Genomic DNA, 23,009 nt, shown 5'->3' with positions numbered 1-23,009 from the left:
TACACGATTTATGAGTTTCTTACTCTCAAATTTGTTTAAAGTGCTTAACTCTTTGGTAATAGACGAAAAAAGCGATAATTTACCGTTTTTCGATCTTCATTTGTTTATAACTATGTATATCATCAAAATCGGCTGCAGGAAACATATAGGTTAATAATATAGATGTCCATACTACTCAAAAAATTTGGTTTCGGCCTGGAGGGGGATGTGTCACGAGAAAAACCTTATTTCTCTGGACTATTAGTGTACATTCTTACGTACTTGGGTACAGTTGTGCGAGTTTTATAGCTATTTTCGGTGCAAGACTCCGTAGCGACTAACGGTGTGGTTATTACTTTATTGGCATAACTTGCAGTTCAGGTAAAGATTTAGCATCTTGTTACTGCATTTTATCGGTAAGTTTTGGTCAAATCTTATTTATAGATGTCCTTTGAAGCCAAACAAAAACGTTTGTTGGAATTATGGGAAATGATTCCTAGCGACTATTTTTATATTAAAAATAACAATATGTATATTGTTATACTAGGGGTTTTCATTTTATATCTGTTGTTTTTCAATAAAACATTTTCAAAAATATTTTTCAGTACAGTATAAAATATTTGTATGAATTTTATAGCAATAACTATTTTTTTTAAATTGTCGGTCTCGACACCGTAGCGACTCTTGGTGCTCCTTTTATCCTAGCGACTAACGGAGGGTTAAATAAAATGAGGTTCCTTACTGTGTTACAGGGTGTTTTATCATCAGTGACATCATAGCAATGAACAGTGAAGCTTTGAAATCGGGCAAAAATATAATATTGTGCTGGATAAAAGCACACATTGGTATAAAAAAAACAACGAAATAGTAGATGATCTGGCTAAAAAAACTACAACGAAGGAATCCGATCTGCAAACCTATCAACTTCCTATGGGAGACATAATTTCTATTATTAGATCTATCAAACGGACGAAATGGCAGGAACAATACAATAATTCAGACAAAGGAAATGATTACAAAAAATCCAGCCTACACTTCCCATCAAGACATGGTTTAATCAAGTTTCCAACAGAGGCTTTGTCAAAACTATTTGTCGAATAAGAAGTAATCACTGTCTGACTCCAGTCTACAAAAGAGAAATAGGACTTGTAGATAATGATGAATGTTTATGTGGAGAGCTAGTAGTCCATTCTTTCACGGTTTTTGCTCTAAATTTTAAAGAACCGCTTGGATTGACATGAAATTTGGCATACGTATAGCTTACATGTCAAAGAAAAAAACTGATATTGTGCCGATGTGTGCTTTTGCCCTGGGGGTGACTTTCACCCCCTCTTGGGGGTGAAAAAATATATGTCCAAAATAAGTCCGGAAATGGGTAAACTGACTAATTTTAAGTAACTTTTGTTCTATAGAGCTTTTTCGCCAAGTCAACACTTTTCGAGTTATTTGCGAGTGAATATGTTCATTTTTCAACAAAACAACCACATTTTTAGACGGTTTTTCGCAAATAACTCAAAAAGTAAGTATTTTGTCGAAAAAAAAGTTCTTAGCAAAAATATAGCCTATAAAAAAGTAAAAACAATTGTGTACTAGAATATCCATACCAACTAGAAGCACCGTTGGAGAAATTCACAGCCAAACAAGTTTTCAACAAAATCCAAACAGATATGAATCCGAAAAAGTCCCCAGGGTTCGACTTAATCACTGCAAGAATTTTAAAAGAACTTCCCAAGAAAGGCGTGCAATATTTGACACAGATTTTTAACGCAATCTTAAGAACTGGTTACTATCCCCTTTTGTGGAAAGTGGCACAAATCATCTTAATACCCAAACCAGGCAAGCCTGTAGAAGAAGTTAAGTCCTATAGACCTATCAGTCTACTTTCAGTGATGTCAAAGGTTTTTGAAACACTCTTACTAGACAGATTACAGCCAATCCTCGTGGAAAAGCAGCTAATACCCAACCACCAGTTTGGATTTAGACAACAACATGCTACCACCGAGCAAATTCATCTAGTCTGCAATTCCATAAACAAAGCCTTAGAAGAGAAGCAATACTGCTCTGCAGCCTTTTTGGATGTCTCGCAGGCTTTTGATAAAGTCTGGCACACTGGCTTGCTATACAAAATAAGAAAAGTCCTTCCTCTCAACTACTTTCTAATCCTCAAGTCCTATCTCTCCGACCGCCATTTCCTTGTAAAAGTTAAAGATCAGTGCACTAACTCAGTGATTCTCAACCTGTGGGGCGCGCCCCCCTAGGGGGCGCGCTTTTAGCAATGGGGGGGCGTGAAAATATAAAAAAAAACACCTAAAACATTGACTAATTTACTAAAATCAAAGCAAAACAAAATTCTGACAAACAAAAAAATAAAATACCCATGAACAAGGAGCTATACATAGTTATGAGCACTGAATACTAAATCAACAAGTTTAATGTAAATTAGTGACTTCCTTGGACCTGTTTTGCAGAGCAAAGCTTATCGAAACAGGGTGTAATATTAGAAATAGACGCTCTCAGTTCTTTCTCTATATTTAGCTACGATCTATATTTGGTCTTTAAAGCAGCCATCGCGGAAAATTCTGTTTCGCATAGGTAGGATGGTGAAAACGGTAAGAGTATACGGAACGCTCTGGTTTTTAGTGTAGAAAACTCATCATTTACCCCTGCCCAAAATTCAAAGAGGGATCTAATATTAAACTGTTTCTTGATTTCGGCATTTGCTGTGAAGTCTATAAAGGTTTCTTCTTCTGCAGTAGAGAGCTCTTCGGGTGTAATTTGAAACGGATTTCCGACCCATATAACTATTACGTACATATTAATTGGTCGTCGACAAAAAAGTATCTTTTAAAATTTTTTGTCAGCATTGCTAAATGATTTTCAATGGTTACAAAAACAACTTTCACGTGTTGTTCTTCAACCTGGTAACTTTTAAAACATTCATCCACATTTTCAAATATTTTTAGGTTCTTTGCTTTAAATTTCTGCTCCACAATTTCAATTTTCTACAGAAAGCGTTAACTTTATCATTAGTATCAAATATATGTGTATTGGTCCCTTGAAGTTGTAAGTTCAAAATATTTAGTTTCTCGAATATATCAACCAAGTAACTCAATTTCATCAAAAATAAACCATCGTGAAACATCTTGGCTTGCGGGCTCTTTTCTTCTTCTAGAAAAATGGCGATTTCATGTCATATTTCAAAACACGTTGTAAAAATTTCCCACGTAATAACCATCTTGCCTCACAATAAAATAATAATGCTGAATGTACCGCATCCATGTCTTTGCAAAGTACAAAATAGATTCTAGTTTTCAAAGGTCTCATTTTTATGTAGATAATTAACTATTGTTACAACCGTAGTTAGCACAATATTCAAGCCAGAGCTTTTCTGTTGATCATACAGTGTCTCTATTTTTGCTTCATTTATATAATCATTTAACATAGCACATAATGCAAGCGACTTTGCTATCAATTCTATTGGTTTGCAGAAAAGTAGTTCTAATACTGTTCTGCCATCACAAAATCGAACGTAGGCAATAAAATGAGCATATTTATTGCTACTGTTGCCTCATCAAGCTGAATCGAAAACAGCTTTTCACGCAACTTCCTGATTACCTGATCCTGTACATATTCAGCTATATCACCAATTCGGCGGGCAACAGTATCATTTGATAGAGGTATAAACTCCAATTTTTTAGCAACAGTTGATCCAAACACAGTTTCTACAATTTTGATTGCAGTTGGTAATATAAGATCTTCACCAATAGTGTTAGGCTTTTTAGATCTGGCTATTTAATGTCAGACTTTATAAGAGGCAAGTAAAACTATTTCATTCACAGTCAAAGTTTTTATTAAAACTAATTTTTGCTTTTCACGCCATTTTAATTTTAACTCGAAGAATTCTCGGGGATTGTTAATGTATTCACCTATTCACTATGAATCATGAAGCGTTTCCCAATGTCTTTTTAGTTTATTAGGTTTCATGCTGCTCAAGATATATTATTATTGCATAGATATATTGTTATTGAACGAGGGGGGGCGGCGGTGAAAATAATTATGGAAAATTGGGGCGCAAATGGTAAAACGTTGAGAAACGCTGCACTAACTTATATCCAATCAACGCTGGAGTACCTCAGGGTAGTGTCCTTGGACCAGTTCTCTACCTACTCTACACAGCAGATCTTCCTATAAGCCAAAACATCATCACAGCCACATATGCAGATGACACAGCAATCACTGCAGCTCACTCAAACCCGTACATCGCCTCGCAACTGCTCCAGACAAATCTCGACAGTATAAATATCTGGATACAAACATGGCGAATTAAAGTAAACGAAAGCAAGTCAGTACATATAACGTTCACTAATCGAAAAGATACGTGCCCAACCGTCTCAATAAATAATCAAGTACTACAACAAAAGGATGACGTAAAATACCTAGGTATGCACTTGGACCGCAGATTAACGTGGAAGAAACACATATTCACGAAAAGAAAACAGTTGGGTCTGAAACTCAATAAAATGTACTGGCTGATAGGAAAAAGGTCACAACTGAGTTTGTACAATAAAATTTTAGTATACAAGGCAGTGATTAAGCCAATATGGAGCTATGGTATCCAACTGTGGGGATCTGCGTCGAGATCCAATATCGACATCCTGGAGAGATTCCAATCGAAAACCTTGCGCATTATCACAAATGCACCGTGGTACATGCCCAATGAACACATCAATCGTGATCTCCAAATGAAGACTGTCAAAGAAGAAATTGCCAGTTACGCCCAAAAATACGACATCCGACTACAAAACCACCCCAACAGGCTAGCGAAGAACCTAATGAGACCCCAGGCAAACAGAAGGCTAAAGCGCCACACTCCAAGCGATCTACGAACAAGATTTTAAATTTTAAATTTTCAAAAATAGTTTATTTATTATAGAGTTTTATTTATAGGGTTTTATTTATTAGTCACAAATAATTTTGTTAAGTACTAAAATTATGATTTTATAGGTTATTGTCACTGGACAGTCTCCTGCAAGTCTCTTTTAATTGTTAAACAATTTACTTATTGTAATCATTATTACAGATTGTAAATAAATGGGATGTTAAAAAAAAATTGTGTACGCGTTAGGTCTCTGGATCTCGTAGAACCAGAGTTATAGCCAATGAAAAATAGATTCATATTCACCAAATTTCAAATAGAATGTTTCGACGTGAAATATCCAAAAAATTAAACACTTTTTGGGAAAAACTCATTTTAACTTTTTTAAAGTCTTTAAAAAAAGCTTTATTTCTATTTTTACAAAAAGTTTCTAGCATTAAATTTAAGCAAGTTACGCTCAAAATAAAGCTGGTCCCTTTTGTTTTTGCAAAAAAAATCGGGAAGACCACCCTCTAATTAGCAACTTAAATGAAATTAATCGTTACCGCTCCAGAAATTATTTTACTTATGTTGTGTTTATATGATCTGTAAGTTTCATCGGTTCAAAGTGCTTATTTTTGAAAAAATTTGGTTTCAAAGTAAAATTTTGAAAAATTTTAATTTTGAAAAATATGCTTTTTTTCAAAATAACTTAAAAATTGTTAGAGATACCAAAAATCTCGAAAAACGAAAAAAGTCAGATTTGCTTTTCTGAATATCATGTATTTTCTTGTTTTTCTCTTCGACAAAAATTTATTAAGATTTGGTGTTTCTAAATTTGCATACATTCGTGATCAGTGACTCGTTCAACCCTTTTAACAACAGCCCTTTTAATAATAAGGACTTTGAACCGATGAAACTTACAGATCATATAAACAATATATACACGAGTCAAGAAACTTGTGAAGTCGTAACGATTAAGGTCATTTAAGATACTAATTAGGGGGTGATTTTCTCGATTTTTTTACCAAAAACAAAAGGGACTAACTTTGTTTTGAGCGTAACTTGTTTAATTTTGATGCTAGAAATTTTTTTTATGAAATAAAAATGAAGCATTTTTAAACACTTTAAATAAGTTGTAATGAGTTTTCCCCGAAATGTGCTTCATTTTTGGTTATTTCACGTTAAAGTATTCCATTTGGAATTTGACGAATACGAACCTATTTTTCATTAGCAATAACTCTGCTTCTGCTAGGTGTAGAGACGTGATATATACACCATTTTTTTAAATTTTTTATAGGCTATATTTTTGCTAAGAATGGTTTTTCGACAAAATACTTACTATTTGAGTTATTTGCGAAAAACCGTCTAAAAGCGTGGTTATTTTGTTGAAAAAATGAACATATTCACTGCCAAATAACTCAAAAAGTATTGACTTGGTGAAAAAACTCTATAGAACAAAAGTTACTTAAAATTAGCCAATTTATCCATTTCCTGACTTTCTTTGGACGAATATTTTTTCACCCCCAAGAGGGGGTGAAAACCACCCCCAGGGCAAAAGCACATATCGGCACAATATCACTTTTTTTCTTTGACTTATTAGCTATGCGTATACCAAATTTCATGTCAATCCAAGCGGTTCTTTAAAATTTAGAGGTTTTGCAATATTTCACCGTTAATGAATGGACTATAGCTGATCTACAACATATGCTGTTAGAATGTCCTTTACATTTTATTGAAATATCAAATTTCTATACCAATCTAGTTCAAGTTAATGTACAATTTCCTTTTAATCTTATATACCTATTATAATCAAACAATCTAGATGTTTATAAAATTTTATACAACCATGTTAATTGTTTAAAATTAAAGCTCTGAAAAAAAAAATTATAAAAAAAATAATAATAAAATAAAATAAAAAGTTACCAAGAAGATCTAAACCTCCAAGAGGTTGAATCGGGTTTAGGTCTTAGCGTAGTAAAAAAATATATACAAAAATACATAAAAAACAAAAGAAAAAAAAAATAAATAAAAAAATAAAAAATATAATAAAAAAAATTGTTAAAAAATATATTAAAAAAAAATAAAAAAAATCAGAGTAAAAAAAACTTAGTAGTAGTAATAGTTTTAAATTTAGATACTAAGCATATATTTTGTAAAAGAGAGAATTAAAAACAGTTTGACTGGCCAGTTCGTTGCTTAAACCAGTGCCAATACAACATAAACACACACAGGGTGTTTTATCTAAAAATTTAAAAACTATTTTTGCTCAGCATTTTAAAACTATTCAGCGTATCCTTTTCAAAATTCCACAAAAAATTAAAAAAATAAATTTTTTTTAATTCGACGTATTATTACGATCTTCCTCGAGGCACTTACGAGTGGAAAGCAATGTTGAAACATGTTTCATCAAGTTATCACGGAAAAGGATAAAATGTGAGATTCTTTCTTACGGCGCGACTGCTCCCGGGTTAAGAGTCTTCTCTATTTATGTTCGTAAAAGGACTCCTTGATGGCACGTTTCTTGTATTTTCGTATAGATTAGTGTTGCCCAAATGCAAGACCAAGACGAGACTTAGACAGTCTTGGTCTTAATCTTGCACCAGTACACCTGGTCTTGGTCTTGGTCTTGGTATTGCACTCCCAGTCTTGGTCTTGGTCTTGGTCTTGCAGCAAGAGTCTTGCATGTCTCGCAGTTACCCACTAGCATATTGCTATTTATTAATAAACAACTCACATTAGGTGGGTTTGAACCCACGATCTAAACTATCCCTGCCTATACTCTAACTAACTGGGCTATCTACCATGTCCCACGGGAGTCAGTCTCTTTCTTAATAAACGTTTGCATTTAATAACCTGACATGACTGTGCTAAAACATGGTGAAAACACAAAAAATCAAACAAATGACATAAACTTATCTAGACTGTATTTTAAAGAACATTATCTGTCTAGAAAGGGATTGATGGACTCTCACATTAGATATATGAAATGAAATGGAATAAAAGAGTTCTACAATTTGCCATTTATTCAAATAAAAAATAAAAAAAATACAAATTAAATTACAGCACAGTACGCAATAGCTTTGACACTATTATTAGTTGAAAATTTTTGTTTGCTATTAGTTGAACATTTTAAGATTGACTTTTTTTAACAAGAATTAATACAAAGTAATATACGCAGTTTAATTATACAGAGAGAGTCTGTAAAGTGGAATAAATTCAATATCTCAAATACTAATTGTTTTTTTGGAAAATGCTCAGACGAGTCGATTAGTATTTCAAATTGTCCTTTTTGACATTCAATAATAATGTATACAGGGTGTCCCAATTTAGAGATATGACGTCATCGTCGATTTTCTTAAATGGCAACACTGTCATTTTGATAGCTAATTTGATAGGGTTTGTAAAGTTATACATAACTGCAAAATATCAAATTTTTATTCTCTACCATTTACAAGATAATAGAAAATAACAAAGTTATATCTGTAATTTGGAATATATTCAATAATTAAAATACTAACTGTTTTTTTGAAAAATGCTCAGACCCGTCGATTAGTATATCAAATTGTCCTTTTTGACATATAATAATAATGTATACAGGGTGTCCCAATTTAGAGATATGACGTCATCGTTGATTTTCTTAAATGGCAACACTGTCATTTTGATAGCTATTTTGATAGGGTGTGTAAAGTTATACACAACTGCAAAATTTCAAATTTGTATTCTCTACCATTTAGATGATAATAAAAAATAACAAAGTTATGAAAAAGAAGTAATCAACTAATAATTGAATTTAATTATTTCAATAAATTAAGCAAAAACTCATAATGTTGCCCTCAATTATTGTCAAATTGTCAATGGGCAACGTTATGAGCATTTGCTTAATTGAAATAAATAAATTCAATTATTATTTGATTACTTCTTGTTCTTCATAACTTTGTTATTTTTTATTATCTTGTAAATGGTAGGGAATAAAATTTTGAAATTTTTCAGATGTGTATAACTTTACACACGCTATCAAAATAGCTATCAAAATGATAGTGTTGCCATTTAAGAAAATCAACGATGACGTCATATCTCTAAATTGGGACACCCTGTATACATTATTATTATATGTCAAAAATGACAATTTGATATACTAATCGGCGGGTCTGAGCATTTTTCAAAAAAACAGTTAGTATTTTAATTATTGAATATATTCCAAATTACAGATATAACTTTGTTATTTTCTATTATCTTGTAAATGGTAGAGAATAAAAATTTGATATTTTGCAGTTATGTATAACTTTACAAACCCTATCAAATTAGCTATCAAAATGACAGTGTTGCCATTTAAGAAAATCGACGATGACGTCGTATCTTTAAATTGGGACACCCTGTATACATTTTATTGAATGTCAAAAAGGACAATTTGAAATACTAATCGACGGGTCTGAGCATTTTCCAAAAAAACAATTAGTATTTGAGATATTGAATTTATTCCACTTTACAGACTCTCTCTGTATAACATTTATACAGAGTGAGATTTATGTATGGAACGCCTCAAATATCTCGGAAACGACTTGAACGATTTTTATAGAATTTGGTAAATAAAGGTCTTCTAATGCGGCCGATATTATAGTGGTAATTACAGATTGTTACCAGATCTTGCGTTTTTTTGAAAATATAATGAACTTTAGTATTTCGAATAGAACACCCTGTATATTTTTGCATTTTGAACCATAATAACTACTAATTAATTTTCATGTAATATTTCCTATATACCGAAATGCCGTAATTTATATATTAGTTATTTCTATATTTATTTTAAAAAAAATTAAACAAATTATAAAAATCAATTGTTTCAGCCCTGGCAGACTTATTTTAGGTTCTTTGAATTATATGGAACAAAAAAAGGTCTTTTGTAGTTTTTGTCTAAAGTTATTCGTTTCCGAGTTATAAACAATTTAAAACTGAAAAAAATCGAAAAATGACGATGTTCAAGGCTCAAAATCACAAGTAATAGCTATTTGTATAACAAGGGAGGAAAGTGCTACTTTTCCTCCCGAGAATGAAGTTTACTGCCCGATGCGTAGCGGAGGGCAGTAATCATCCAAGGGTGGAAAAGGCACTTTACTCCCATGTTATACATATGGTTTTTCCACCTTCCTCAAATAACAAGTCATTTTTTCATTTTAACTTAATTTATTTTACGTAACTAACCAACAAAATTTATTAGAACTAAATCGAACAAGTAGGTACAATATAACTGTCAACTGTCAAATATAAGTCAAATTATTAATGTAAACATTGTTAAATCAAAATAACAATTTACTGTTTTTTACCATTCTGCAAAATACAGAGTGTTTTATAAATAAATGTTAAAATGTATAGATACTTACGTAATAGAAAATAGATATTATACAGGGCGTCAATAAATTATATTTCATGAATGACATATGACGTTACTTTTACTTTTCCTCCCTAGGGAGGAAAAGTACAACTTTGCTCCCTACAATCAGGTCCGGAAAGTATACTTTCGGTAGAGGTAGGTGGAAAAGAATATTATTTTCGAAATCTCGAAGTACCTAAACTGAAGTTTAAACTTTATTTATCAGTTGTCGATAAGTAATTTGTTTACTTCATTTTAAAAAACATTGTTTTTTAGTTTTTAATGCAGCCCGATCACCCATCCTCTCATAAGTTCTTCATTAACAATAAAAAAACAATGGCAAAATCACACATCGGCCAATATCTCTTTTTATATAATAATAAATATCTCTTTTTTTTGAAATTTTAAGGTTTTTTATCATTTTACCGTGCGCGAATGGACTATACATGGTAGCCAGGCATTATCTTATCTAGTGCTTTTTCAGCAAAAAATTTTGTTGGGCCGATTGATCTAATATCTAATTGCACACCCTGCAAAAAGTAGGATGTTTAGTCTTTACGATATGGATAAGGAAAAACAATTGAGTGGTTGTCCGTAACAGTGAATATGGTATTCGTATTATATTTTTATCACCTTATAGGCGACATACTTCTTTAAAAGTTTCAATGCGATATTGTTATACACACAACACAAGAAGATTATTTTATGAAAGGTTGCTATTCTCAAAATCTAGACAATTGCTCAATTGTAATTAATTTCGGAACGAAGGCGTCGTCTGATATTAGAAAATAATGAAATATTTTATTTTTACATTGTATAATAATTTATTATGACCTCTGAGTACGTATCCAATAAATAAGTGTTCATATTTTTAATTTGGTATGTATGTTCATCGTATTGTTCATAATGCAGATAAATCCATTTTTCCAAATTTTTGTTACATATTTTTTTGTATCTCATAGTCTCTAAGCATATACCCGAACTAATATACAGGGTGTAACAAAAATACAGGTCATAAATTAAATCACCTATTCTAGGACCAAAAATAGTTCTAATGAACCTAACTTACCTTAGTACAAATATGCATATAAAAAAGTTACAGCCGTTTGAAGTTACAAAATGAAAATCGATTTTTTCCAATATATCGAAAACTATTAGAGATTTTTTATTGAAAATGGACATGTGGCATTTTTATGGCAGGAATATCTTAAAGAAAAATTATAGTGAAATTTGTGCACCCCATAAAAATGTTATGGGGGTTTTATTCCCTTAAACCCACCCAAACTTTTGTGTACGTTCCAATTAAATTATTATTGTGATACTATTAGTTAAATTCAATATTTTTAAAACTTTTTTGGTTCGTAGTATTTTTTCGACAAGGCAGTTTTTATCGAGTTGCGGCTTCTTTTCTAATATGTTTACGTAGAGATTTTATGGGTGTTTTGTTCCTTTAAACCTCCCAAATGGTTGTGTACGTTCCAATTAAACTATTACTGCGATACCATTAGTTAAACACAGTGTTTTTAAAACGTTTTTGCTTCTGTGTATCTTTTCGATAAGGCACATTATATCGAGATGTGACTTCTTTTTAATATGGTTTAAAATATACCTAAATATGTAAATCATAAATAAATTTTCCTATTATTATCAAGTCTCCATAATCGTACGTAGCCATATCACAGATGAACATAACATATATGTGGCCATATACAGTCGGAAAAATGAAAGAATACCCATGAACGAACATATAAAACACCCTGTATTTTCCTGTCACCGTGTCACAAAGAAAATTGTCCAGTGCAAGTACATGTAACAATAATTATTACATGTACTTGTGCTGGCTAATTTTTTGTGTGACACAGTGGCAGGAAAATATAGCGTGTTTTATATGTTCGTTCATGGGTATTCTTTCGTTTTTCCGACTGTACAAATGTGTGGTGGATTTCACAAATAATATGCAAAATATTTCGACAAATACTGACTTTTCGAAAAAGTACCAAGAGGCAAAGAAGTTTTTAAGCATTGTGTTTAACTAATGGTACTACAATAATATAATCAAATTGAAACGTACACAAAAGTTTGGGAAGGGTTTAAAGGAACCAAACCCCCATAAAATTTTTATCGGGTGTCTAAATTTCACTATAGTTTTTTCTTAAGATACTACTGTCTTAAGAATGCCAAATGTTCATTTTCAATAAAAAATCTCCAATAGTTTTCGATATATTGGAAAAAATCGATTTTCATTTTGTAACTTCAAAGGGCTGTAACTTTTTTTATGTGCACATTTGTACTAAGGTAAGTTAGGTTCAACCGAACTATTTTTGATCCCAAAATATGTGATTAAATTTATGACCTGTATTTTTGTTACACCCTGTATTATTCCATAAAGCGACACTCAAACTGCAAGACGCAAGAGTCTCGCAGGCTTGGTCTTGTTCTTGCTCAAGTCTTGCACGGTCAGTCTTGGTCTTGGTCTTGCTAAAATAAGGCGATCTTGGTCTTGGTCTTGGTCTTGCTAAAACGCAAGAACAAGACCAAGACTGCAAGACCAAGACCGATTTTGGGCAACACTAGTATAGATGCATCTTTTGAAGTGTATTTGTATAAATCTAAGCAGTAATGTTGCCAAGTTGTGGCTTCTTTCGGCTTAAGTAGGTCTTGACTTTCTTGGCGGTTTGTATGTTGCTCCAATTTTTGGCACACGTTATTTATATGGTCCTTTTTATCTCTAATGCACATACATTTTTATTTGCTTGCAATGTAAATACCGACCTCCATATTTAAAAATTCAGCAGGTGTTCATGAAGTATTCCTATGACAGTATACGTTAAGTAATGTTAACATAAATTAAAACTCTAGGATAAAGAATAGAAAACAATCGTACCGTATTTATTTTTGCTCTATCATATACGTATTACCCGTTTAAACATATTAATCACATTCTACGTAAATTATGAGGTCTATAATTTAAACTCTTTTTAGTATAAAATATTTATAAAAGCATTTAAATCTAAAAATTTTAATCAATATAATAATATAAATATAACGTTTATGACTAAAGCTTAGGATCATCGTTCCTTAAATTTACGAAAGTTTCTGATAACTCCCATAACTTTTTCGCCTTAGATACATCTCGAGCTTTTGAGCTCAAAGGTTTTTCGGAGCAGTCTCTGAAGTATCGTCCTGATACATTTTTAACTTCTTCGGAACAAGCTAGAAATACTGAAGTTTGGCAGCCTTGTTTTGGAGTTTTAAAGAAACCTGGAATTAAAAATGAATGTATATGATTAAAATATTACACTTTTATAAAAAAGAATTTTTTTATAATAAAACGTTTTTATTATTTATATGAGAGAATATAAAATAATTTGACGATATAAAATGCTTAAAAATCCAAAAATTACACTATAATAAAAAAGTAGATATTTTTATAATAACACGGTTTTGGTATATATAGGACACATGTTTCGAAAGAATAAAATAAATATGAATTTTTAGTAGGTGTATTAACTGTTAAAATTATAATTCCAAAAATGACACTAGTATAAAAAAGTACTTTTTATAATACCACGGTTGTTTAAAATGGTACATAATAATTAGCTTATAAAATATGAATTTTAAGTACATATTATGAACTTTTAATTATTTATTAAAAAAATTAAAAAAAGATACGCAACAGCCGTGTTCGAACTAGGGAACTCTCGATCTGCAGTCTAATGCCACTGACCCACCATCAATTTGTAGATATAGATTTATTAACGTACTTTAAAATATCATTGCATTAGTCACATTTTTAAAATAGTTTGAAATAAAAAAAAATCGATTTATTTATACAGGGTGATTGATTAGTGGGGTAAAGCTCCGTAGATCCGTTATAGTAATAGATAGCAATAAAAGTTAATAACAAAAATTGTAGCCAACTTTGATTACAGATTGATAATCAGTAATCGTAAATTGTCAGTTTTAGACAATTCAGTCATGGCTTGCCTAAAATTTGGATAGATTTAGACCCGTAATTAACAATTTGCTCTGAAAATGAAAATATTTTGAAAACTAATAAATTTATACATAGGGAATGTTATATATAAATTAAAGCACGTTAATGGAACTTTTCGATAGTGATATAAAATACAGGGTGTTTCATTTAAAATTACTGAGAAAATAATGTACTTGCGTTTTGACTCACCCTGTATTCAATATAAAGAAAATTATCAATTTCGATCATTTATAAAAAATTTTACAATAAATAAAAAAATATGGCACCAATAAACTGTTGCCGTTGTGCTTATTTTTATTTATACAGGAAGTTAAACTTGTTACGATTTTCATATAAAATTGGTTATTACTTTGGAAATACCCTGTATAACATACTAAACCTTTATATTTTTGTAATGGAGAAGTTAAGAAGATTTCGAATATAAAATAAAATATAGGGTGTTCCATTTAAAAAAACATAACTTTGATCTCTCACTATGTTATCGAACAGTCCGTAACATTCTAACTAATTTTGTAATGTGAAGTTCAAAGTTGGCTACAATTTCTGTTATTAACTTTTATCGCTATCCATTACTATAATGGATCTACGGAGCTTTACCCCACTAATTAATTACCCTGTATAATAGCAGTTAAATATTGCATTGTTAGCTAGTTCTAAGCTATTCTGAAAAGTTCAGGTACCTAGGTAGCCTAGAACTATTTTTAAAATGGATTACAAAATGTGTCGAGACCGTGACAACAACCAAGCCAAGTATATAAAAACGTTTTAAAATACAGTTGTAGAAGTTTAATTATATCTATTTCAGGATTTTTGAATTTTAAGAAAGAGAGTAGAAACGTAAATATGAAACACAGCGGATGCTGGAATGGGAATGGAGACCAAGTATGCTTATCGAAATAGAAGTCGTCCACCAGCACGATGGACTGACAGTTTAGAGCAGCGGTTCTCAATATGTGGTACATTTACCACTGGTGGTACATATTATTTTTTGAGGTGGTACACAAAACGCAAAAACAGCCAAAATCTACACCACTATTATAGTTAATTAGATCACTTAGCTAGATAGGTATTTCAGTTAGGTGGTACTAAAAATAATAAAAAGTATTTGGTGGTACATGGCTCAAGAAGATTGACAACCGCTGCCTGGTTTAAATCGTTGCCAGCAAACTAAATTCAAGAGGCAAAAAATCGAGACAGATGAAAAAATATGAGGAAGATCGATGCCCAGCAGTGAAGAAAAGAATATTAAATGAAGAGTACAGGGGAAAAACAAGGAATGTCACTTTTTCATTAATTTTGGCTCTTCTCGCCATGTGGTAGCAAAAACTGAGTACTATCGACTAGCCTATCGATTCAGGACAATAACCAGAAATATGGGTCTATATAAATTTTATAAAAATTTGTATCCAGGCGAAGAACCAGGATTGTCAGCACGCCACTGCACAAAAATTAGGAATGTTAGCAGTTTTGTGGTGCATTATTAAATTAATAAGTTAATATAGATTAATATTATATTAAGATTATGGAATAAGAATTGCTAGAATTCTACTAAGAATCTCCTACGTAGTTTTTAGATAGCATAAGAATTAAACCGTTATTGGTGTTTATCTCAATATGTATAAAATGTGACATTCTTTGTTTTTCTCCTGTACTCTTCAAATGATGATAAATACATATTTTGAAAACATAAATATATACAGCTAAAATGACAACAAATAACTTTACCCGTACAAACTTATGGAGCAGAAACATTAAGATTGAGGTAAAAATCCGCAAACAAACGCAGGGTTACCCAACGAGGCATGAAACGGGCATGAATGTTTCAGACCATATAACAAACCAGCAAATCAGGCATAGATCAGGTTTTCAAGAGATCATCGAAAAATCATGACGATTCAGTGGAACTGGCAGGGCACTTGGCTAGATCACAAGATGAACGGTGGACCAGATGCATTATGAAGTGTAGGCCCTTCTTCTTTTTAAGTTTGAGTGCTTCTCGTAACAGTTAACGTGTCTTGATATGTTTATTTCTAGTGCACATTTATTGTGATTTAAGTATAAACTTTTTAACTAGAAATACTTTTACCAAAAATAACAAAGTCAGAGATAAACTACCAACTATACAGGGTGTAACAAAAATACAGGTCATAAATTAAATCACATATTCTGAGAACAAAAATAGTTCGAATGAGCCTAACTTACCTTAGTACTAATATGCACATAAAAAAGTTACAGCCCTTTGAAGTTACAAAATGAAAATCGATTTTTTCAACTATATCGAAAACTATTAGAGATTTTTTAACGAAAATGGACATGTGGCAATCTTATGGCAGGAACATCTTAAAGAAAAATTATAGTGAAATTTGTGCCACCCATAAAAATTTTATGAGGGTTTTGTTCCCTTAAACCCCCCCAAACTTTTGTGTACGTTCCAATTAAATTATTATTGTGGTAGCATTAGTTAAATTCAATATTTTTAAAACTTTTTTGGCTCTTAGTATTTTTTCGATCAGGCAGTTTTTATCGAGTTGCGGCTTCTTTTTTAATATGTTTACATAAAAATTTTATGGGGGTTTTGTTCCTTTAAACCCCTCAAATGTTTGTGTACGTTCGAATTAAACTATTACTGCGATACCATTAGTTAAACACAGTGTTTTTAAAACTTTTTTGCCTCTTTGTATTTTTACGATTAGGCACCTTTTATCGAGATGTGGCTTCTTTTTTAATATTGTTCAAAATATACCTAAAAATGTAAATCATAAATAAATTTTCATAATATTATTACTCCATAATGGTGCTTAACCGTATACAAAAATGTGGTGGATTTGACAAATATTCAAAATATCTCGATAAAAACTCGACTCTTCGAAAAAGTACTAAAAGGCAAAAAAGTTTTTAAAACATTGTGTTTAACTAAAGGTACTACAATAATAATTAAATTGGAACGTACACAAAAGTTTGGGGGGGTTTAAAGGAACAAAACCCCCATAAAACTTTTATGGGGTGTCTAAAATTCAATATAATTTTTTCTTAAGATACTACTGCCATAATAATGCCACATGTCTATTTCTAATAAAATATCTCAAATAGTTTTCGATATATTGGAAAAAATCGATTTTTAGTTTGTAACTTCAAAGGGCTGTTACTTTTTTTATGTGGATATTTGTACTAAGGTAAGTTAGGTTCAATCGAACTATTTTTGGTCCTAGAATATGTGATTAAATGTATGACCTGTATTTCTGTTACACCCTGTATAAAGTTAATAAAAATGAACTCAAACAAATAATCAAAAACTTGTTTGTTCTAATCGTCTAAAAATATTCAAATCTAATTTTTTTAAAGTACATATTACTTACACATTACTATTAATTTCAAACCCCAACTAAGTGGTATGGGTACATTTCTCCATATTCCGCTGTCAATCATACCCGGGTGCAAACAATTGACCGTTACTCCAGTGCCTTCCAGTCTTCTTGCAAGTTCTAAAGTGAAACATATATTGGCGTATTTGGATACGTAGTACCAATATTCAGGACACCAAGTACTGCTAGGATTGAGATTGTCTAGATTTAGTGAAGCGAGTCTGTATAATTCTGACGCTACTACGACTATTCTGGAAGGTGCTGAACGTTTAAGTAGATCTGGAAAACAAAGTAAAATATTAGTAAAAATAATAAATAATCATTTCGTTTTGAATCGAAACAAGAGCAGTTTTACTTTAGTTAGTTCAGAGAGTACCAAAAGTGCTCTAACTAGTTTCAACTCTTGTTAGAGTTTCTTCAGAGAGCACATATTTGATTCTCTCTGAACAAATAAAATCATGGCTGTCAGCCTCGATCCACAAACGAAAGATTATCATGATATGGATGCCGTGGCGGCATCTGCTAAAGACTAACGAAAGTTTTCTTTTAATATTAACAGTACCAAAAATAAAACTTTATCAGAAATAATCTTCTGGTTACACCATTCCTTCTACAATTTGCAAGCTAACGAATCGCCGGAGCAAAGAAGGTCGAGGGAGATCTATCAGGTTGCATCTCACAACTCGCCTGTCCAGCACGGTAAATTAGTAAAATATTAGTATTTTTTAAATTACGACAGACAACTAAGTTTTAATTTCAATGCAGAGGAGCACCATTATTCGCTTATACTCATTTCGTCCTTTTGGAATCATCGGAGAGAACTGCGGTAAACTCTCAGAGAGCTCTCTCAGAGTTGTATCTCATTATTTATGTAATTTACTTTTTTAATGTTACGTTAAACTTAAGGCTTGGTAGTTTCATTTGATATGGAGCATCAAGAAAAGAATGAAATGGTACTCTGGTAAATGGACTAAATGTTATCGAAAGATGTTCTGCGAATATCTCTGATTCCTCTGTGTCTGTTTTTGCCCATTCCAGATGGCTATTTTAAGTGTGTGTTGCATTAGTGCATTTTGGAAATCATATGGTGGTAAGGAGATTAAGCATAGTATCCATTCTTTTAAGGTTGGTAATTGTCGTTAAATGATTAGAGCCGACAATGCTTTGTTTGTAATTTCAGCCTTTTGCCTATTTTCTGAAGTTTTTTGAACCAGGTCTGAACCAGACGAAATACCGACAGAAATATTGCGACTTATTTACGATCATATTATACAGAACGGGTATATTACCTAAAGAACGGCTTCTATCAACTGGTGAAACGCCAGACAATGTTGCGAACACCGTACCATCAGTCTAAAGATATGTATCCGTTATCCATTACCCATATAGCACACAACGTCCCATGGACGTCCATATAACGTACATTTAAAGTCCAAACGTCCATGGACCAAAACTTGACGTACTATGTACGTACATTACGCGACGTCCATTGGACGTTTGATTTCAACGTACATTGGACATCCTTTTGTGGTCCATGGAGATTTTACACAGAAAGCGACTATTATTATGAGTAATATATAGCTTTTTATTTTAATCAAAGTATTATTATTAGTAGAATACAAGAAGCTTCTAATAAATGAAGTCACATATTTTTTCATCATCGAATTAAAACACTGAACCACTAAAATTATTTTTTAATTAAACCTATATAATATTAGATTATATGATGATAAAATTATCGTAAACTTATTCAGAATAACGGAGCTACATCGCGCATCGGTAATTATAGACCTTACAATAATTAGACACTAAATTTAAATCTTAAATTTGCATTTTGTATCTGTTAAATTTCCCGCCTTGCAATATTGTCCGCAATACAAACTAAATGAGAATCTTCTTGACAACGTTGTCGCTCTTCATGCTATCTGCCCGATCGGCCGTAAAAGGTAGTATTAGGCAGGTACTTTTAGAGGGAACTTGCACTAAAAATTTTTTTTTGCATAAAATTGTTAATTTTTGTTTTAAAATGTTATATTCAAAATATTACGTCTTAACAATGAATAGTGTACGTACAACATCTGATCAAATTTCCGCGCCTAAAATTTCCGTTTTAAACAACTTCAAAAGCGAGAGCTGGGGTCTGACGTCATAGGCCACTCGTATCGTTTGCCCGTTCGGTGGGCTATTGCATTTAATGCAGTTTGCCCATAGATAAAAATAATATAGTTGAAATATCTTGTTTTACTCTGTGGCAAAAATAATTTTTTCTGTGACAGGCAAAATATTAACATTTTATCTCTGTTGAAATGTATCAAAAAGTCCTTTTTTATGAAATTACTTTTGTCGTTTCTTGTGTTGAAAAACAAAGAAGAAACAAGTAACTTAAAAATAAACAAAACTTTTAGTAATAAAAGTAAGAGTAACTAAAAAGTATTGGTGCTAATATAGTATGCGGTCTACAGTCGGGTTTCTACTATAGCTTGCGGTCTACCGAGGGATGCGGTGTAAGTATAAGCTGAGATGATAAAGATATTAACTTGTAAAATTACAATAATGATTCTTCTTATTTATGCGTATTATTAACTTTGTAAAGAAGGATTTTGTTGGCTACGTACACGTTCTATCGGTACGTTTGCTAATTACCATAATTTTTTCTCAGAAGGCTTTGAACACAATAATGAAAGGCTCCAGTAGGTACTAATAAACATTACAATAAAATATAATCTTTATTATAATGAAAATGTTTTGCTCAATTAGAAATCCAATGAAATCAATTAATTTGTGGTCATCTGATTGAATACAACCAATAAAACCAACATTATACTGAAAACAGATCCCATGGGCTGTTTTCACTCAATCATGTAGCTATGGATACCTACATTTCGTTTCATTTCAATTTTGACATTTCAAATATTCAATATTTCAAAATGTCACGATTTGGTTGTAATACTGATGAGAATATTAATGAAATTATCGAATCAAATATACCAAAGAATTATGTTTACAGTAAAAAATTTGTATGGAAAGCGTTTATGGACTTTTGCAATGATAGAAAATATGAATTAGATGGAAATCGGACGGTGGAAGAATTGTTAATTGCACATTTAAATAAATTGTTTCTGCCCTGTATTTTTTTTTCATAACCAGCAAAAAATTTTCTATCCGAATAACCCTCGAACATTGATAAATGCTCAAAAATTTTTTAACAACTTTCTCAAGCTTGTTGCTTACAGGCAACAGACCTCCGCCTACGGCGTCGGTCTGTTTCCAAGCAACAAGCTTTCGAAATCTGTTATACAATTTTTTCGAACAATTATCAATGTCCTTGGGTTATTACTACTGAAAATTACACCGTAATCTTTTCCAGGATATACGAAATCCTTCGATTAGAGGTAGGTAGATCAAACCCACGGAGTAAACCGTATACTATAATATAATGGTACCAAACTATTGTTATAAGCGGTTTAAACATGCTTATTAATACATAATTCTTACTCTTACTTATTTACCTTGACACCTCGCATTTCTCCAATAGAATAGCTTTCACTACTTTTTATAAAATTATAAAAGTTGCCACCATGAAGACATCAATGGTAGGTAAGTTGTCAGACTTACCCTCGTCCATCATATTATGCGTTTTAAACTCTTTACAAAGTAACACTCAACTTTATCAATTTCAGTTGAAAACTAAGCTGATTGGGGAACTACTTATTACAATATATAAGATGAACATAAATAATACCTAGGAATTTTCCATTAAAGACGATTAAAATGTAATATACCCGTGATACCTACCCTAATCGCGTTGTGGCCCGTGACGTCGGACCAATAGAAGGACGTTCAAGAGCCTCCTAAGATATTTGAATTTTATAGCATTTTCAAAGCGTCGTAATTAGCGTACGGGTTAAAAATATTTGATTTTTTCGCATGCAAGTGTTTTAAGATCATGTTTCCTTATGTTTTTTAATATCATTTTAATATTTAAAAATTTTTGCAAGTTCCCTGGAGGATTTATTTATGATAATTCACAGAATGGCAAACCCGCTTGCAATATACAACCCAACCGTACTGACTCTAAAAAATAATGTTTGGAACAGAACAGAGAATAAACCTCTTGCGCATGATTCATAGGACGCCATTATCTGAATTTTGTCTTTATTAAATTATTACATACAATATAATACATACTGTGATGTCTTTGTGTTTGCTGTTTATCGTGCAAGTGCTGTCGTGCATTAATGAAGTTCCTATAATAAAGTATATAATAAAGTTATAATAAAGAGAAATAAAAAAGGTATTTTGTATTTTGTGTAATATTTTAAAGTATAAGTTTAGTATTATAGGAACTATTTCCTATAAAGGCTTTTTGCTATGTATTCACAAAATTATGGACACTAGAATGCTTTCTGAAAAGTGCCCTATAAATGTCCATAAGGCGTACATTGAACGTACATCAGATGTACATTGAATGTACATAAGGTGCACACTGAAAGCTTCAACAACGTACACTGTACGTTTGTAGCGGACGTTCTATGGACGTCCAATTTTGTGAACTCTGGACGTTCGTTGGACGTTCGTCCATCGGATGTCCATTGTAACTTAGCCGGACGTCCATTGGACGTTTCAATGTACACAGATGTACGTCCATTGGATGTCCATAAAACGTACTTGTGCTATCTGGGTAGGTTGGTGCTCCATGCTCCTGTAGCTGCTCCACAAAATGGATACGTTGGTGCTCCCGTTCGGCGCTCAGCCTGGGTGATTCAACCGGTTCGCGGTTTATATTACATAGAGGAGCGCATGCCATATCCATTCATCGTAGAATGTATAAAAAGTTAGAACAAGACATTGGACAAACTCAGTTCGGATTTAGAAAAACTCAAGGAACCAGAGAAGCATTATATGCAGTAAATTTGCTAATACAGAGATGTTTAAATGTAAACCAGGATATCTATGTCTGCTTCCTAAATTATAACAAGGCATTCGATATGGTGAAACATAATCATGGACATGGGCCCTTAAAAAATCAACCGTAAATAAGTTGGAGGCCTTGGAAATGTGGATCTACCGGAGAATTCAAATCAAACGAAGAAGTGCTGCATAGAATAGGCAAGGCAAGAGAACTTTTCAACACAGTGAAAGTTAGAAAAACATCATACCTAGGCCACATACTGACAAATAATAAGTACCAATATGCTCAATTTATAGTGAAAGGAAAGATCGAGGGAAGGAGAGGACTAGGAAGAAAAAGACTATCGTGGCTCAGAAACATCCGACAATTGACAGGGCTAAATCTGAACAGCTAATAAGAACAGCTGAAGACAGAGAAGAGTTTGCAATTGTAGTAGCCAACCTCCATTGAGGAGACGGCACTTTAAGAAGAAGAAGAAGAAACATAATCCATTAATAAAACTAGTGAGAACAAAGAACATCGACACACGGAAT

General features: G+C 32.1%; 1 protein-coding gene across 5 annotated transcripts in view; it reads right to left on the bottom strand.

The window, feature by feature from the left end:
* Positions 1-13,066: 13,066 nt before the first annotated feature.
* The window catches only part of LOC114338903 (retinol dehydrogenase 14), a 66,635-nt gene continuing 56,692 nt past the window's right edge, over positions 13,067-23,009 (bottom strand). For all 5 annotated transcript variants that reach the window (XM_028289551.2, XM_028289544.2, XM_028289539.2 and 2 more), the window contains exons 4-5: positions 17,559-17,843; positions 13,067-13,466 (exon numbers count right to left, since the gene is read on the bottom strand). In XM_028289551.2, coding sequence (XP_028145352.2) covers positions 13,261-13,466; positions 17,559-17,843 — 491 coding nt within the window. In that variant the 3' untranslated portion in view covers positions 13,067-13,260. The remainder of the gene's footprint in view (positions 13,467-17,558; positions 17,844-23,009) is intronic.

This window comes from Diabrotica virgifera, chromosome 4 (assembly GCF_917563875.1).
Source record: "Diabrotica virgifera virgifera chromosome 4, PGI_DIABVI_V3a".
Classification (NCBI taxonomy): domain Eukaryota; kingdom Metazoa; phylum Arthropoda; class Insecta; order Coleoptera; family Chrysomelidae; genus Diabrotica; species Diabrotica virgifera.
This window is presented reverse-complemented; position numbering and strand designations above follow the sequence as displayed.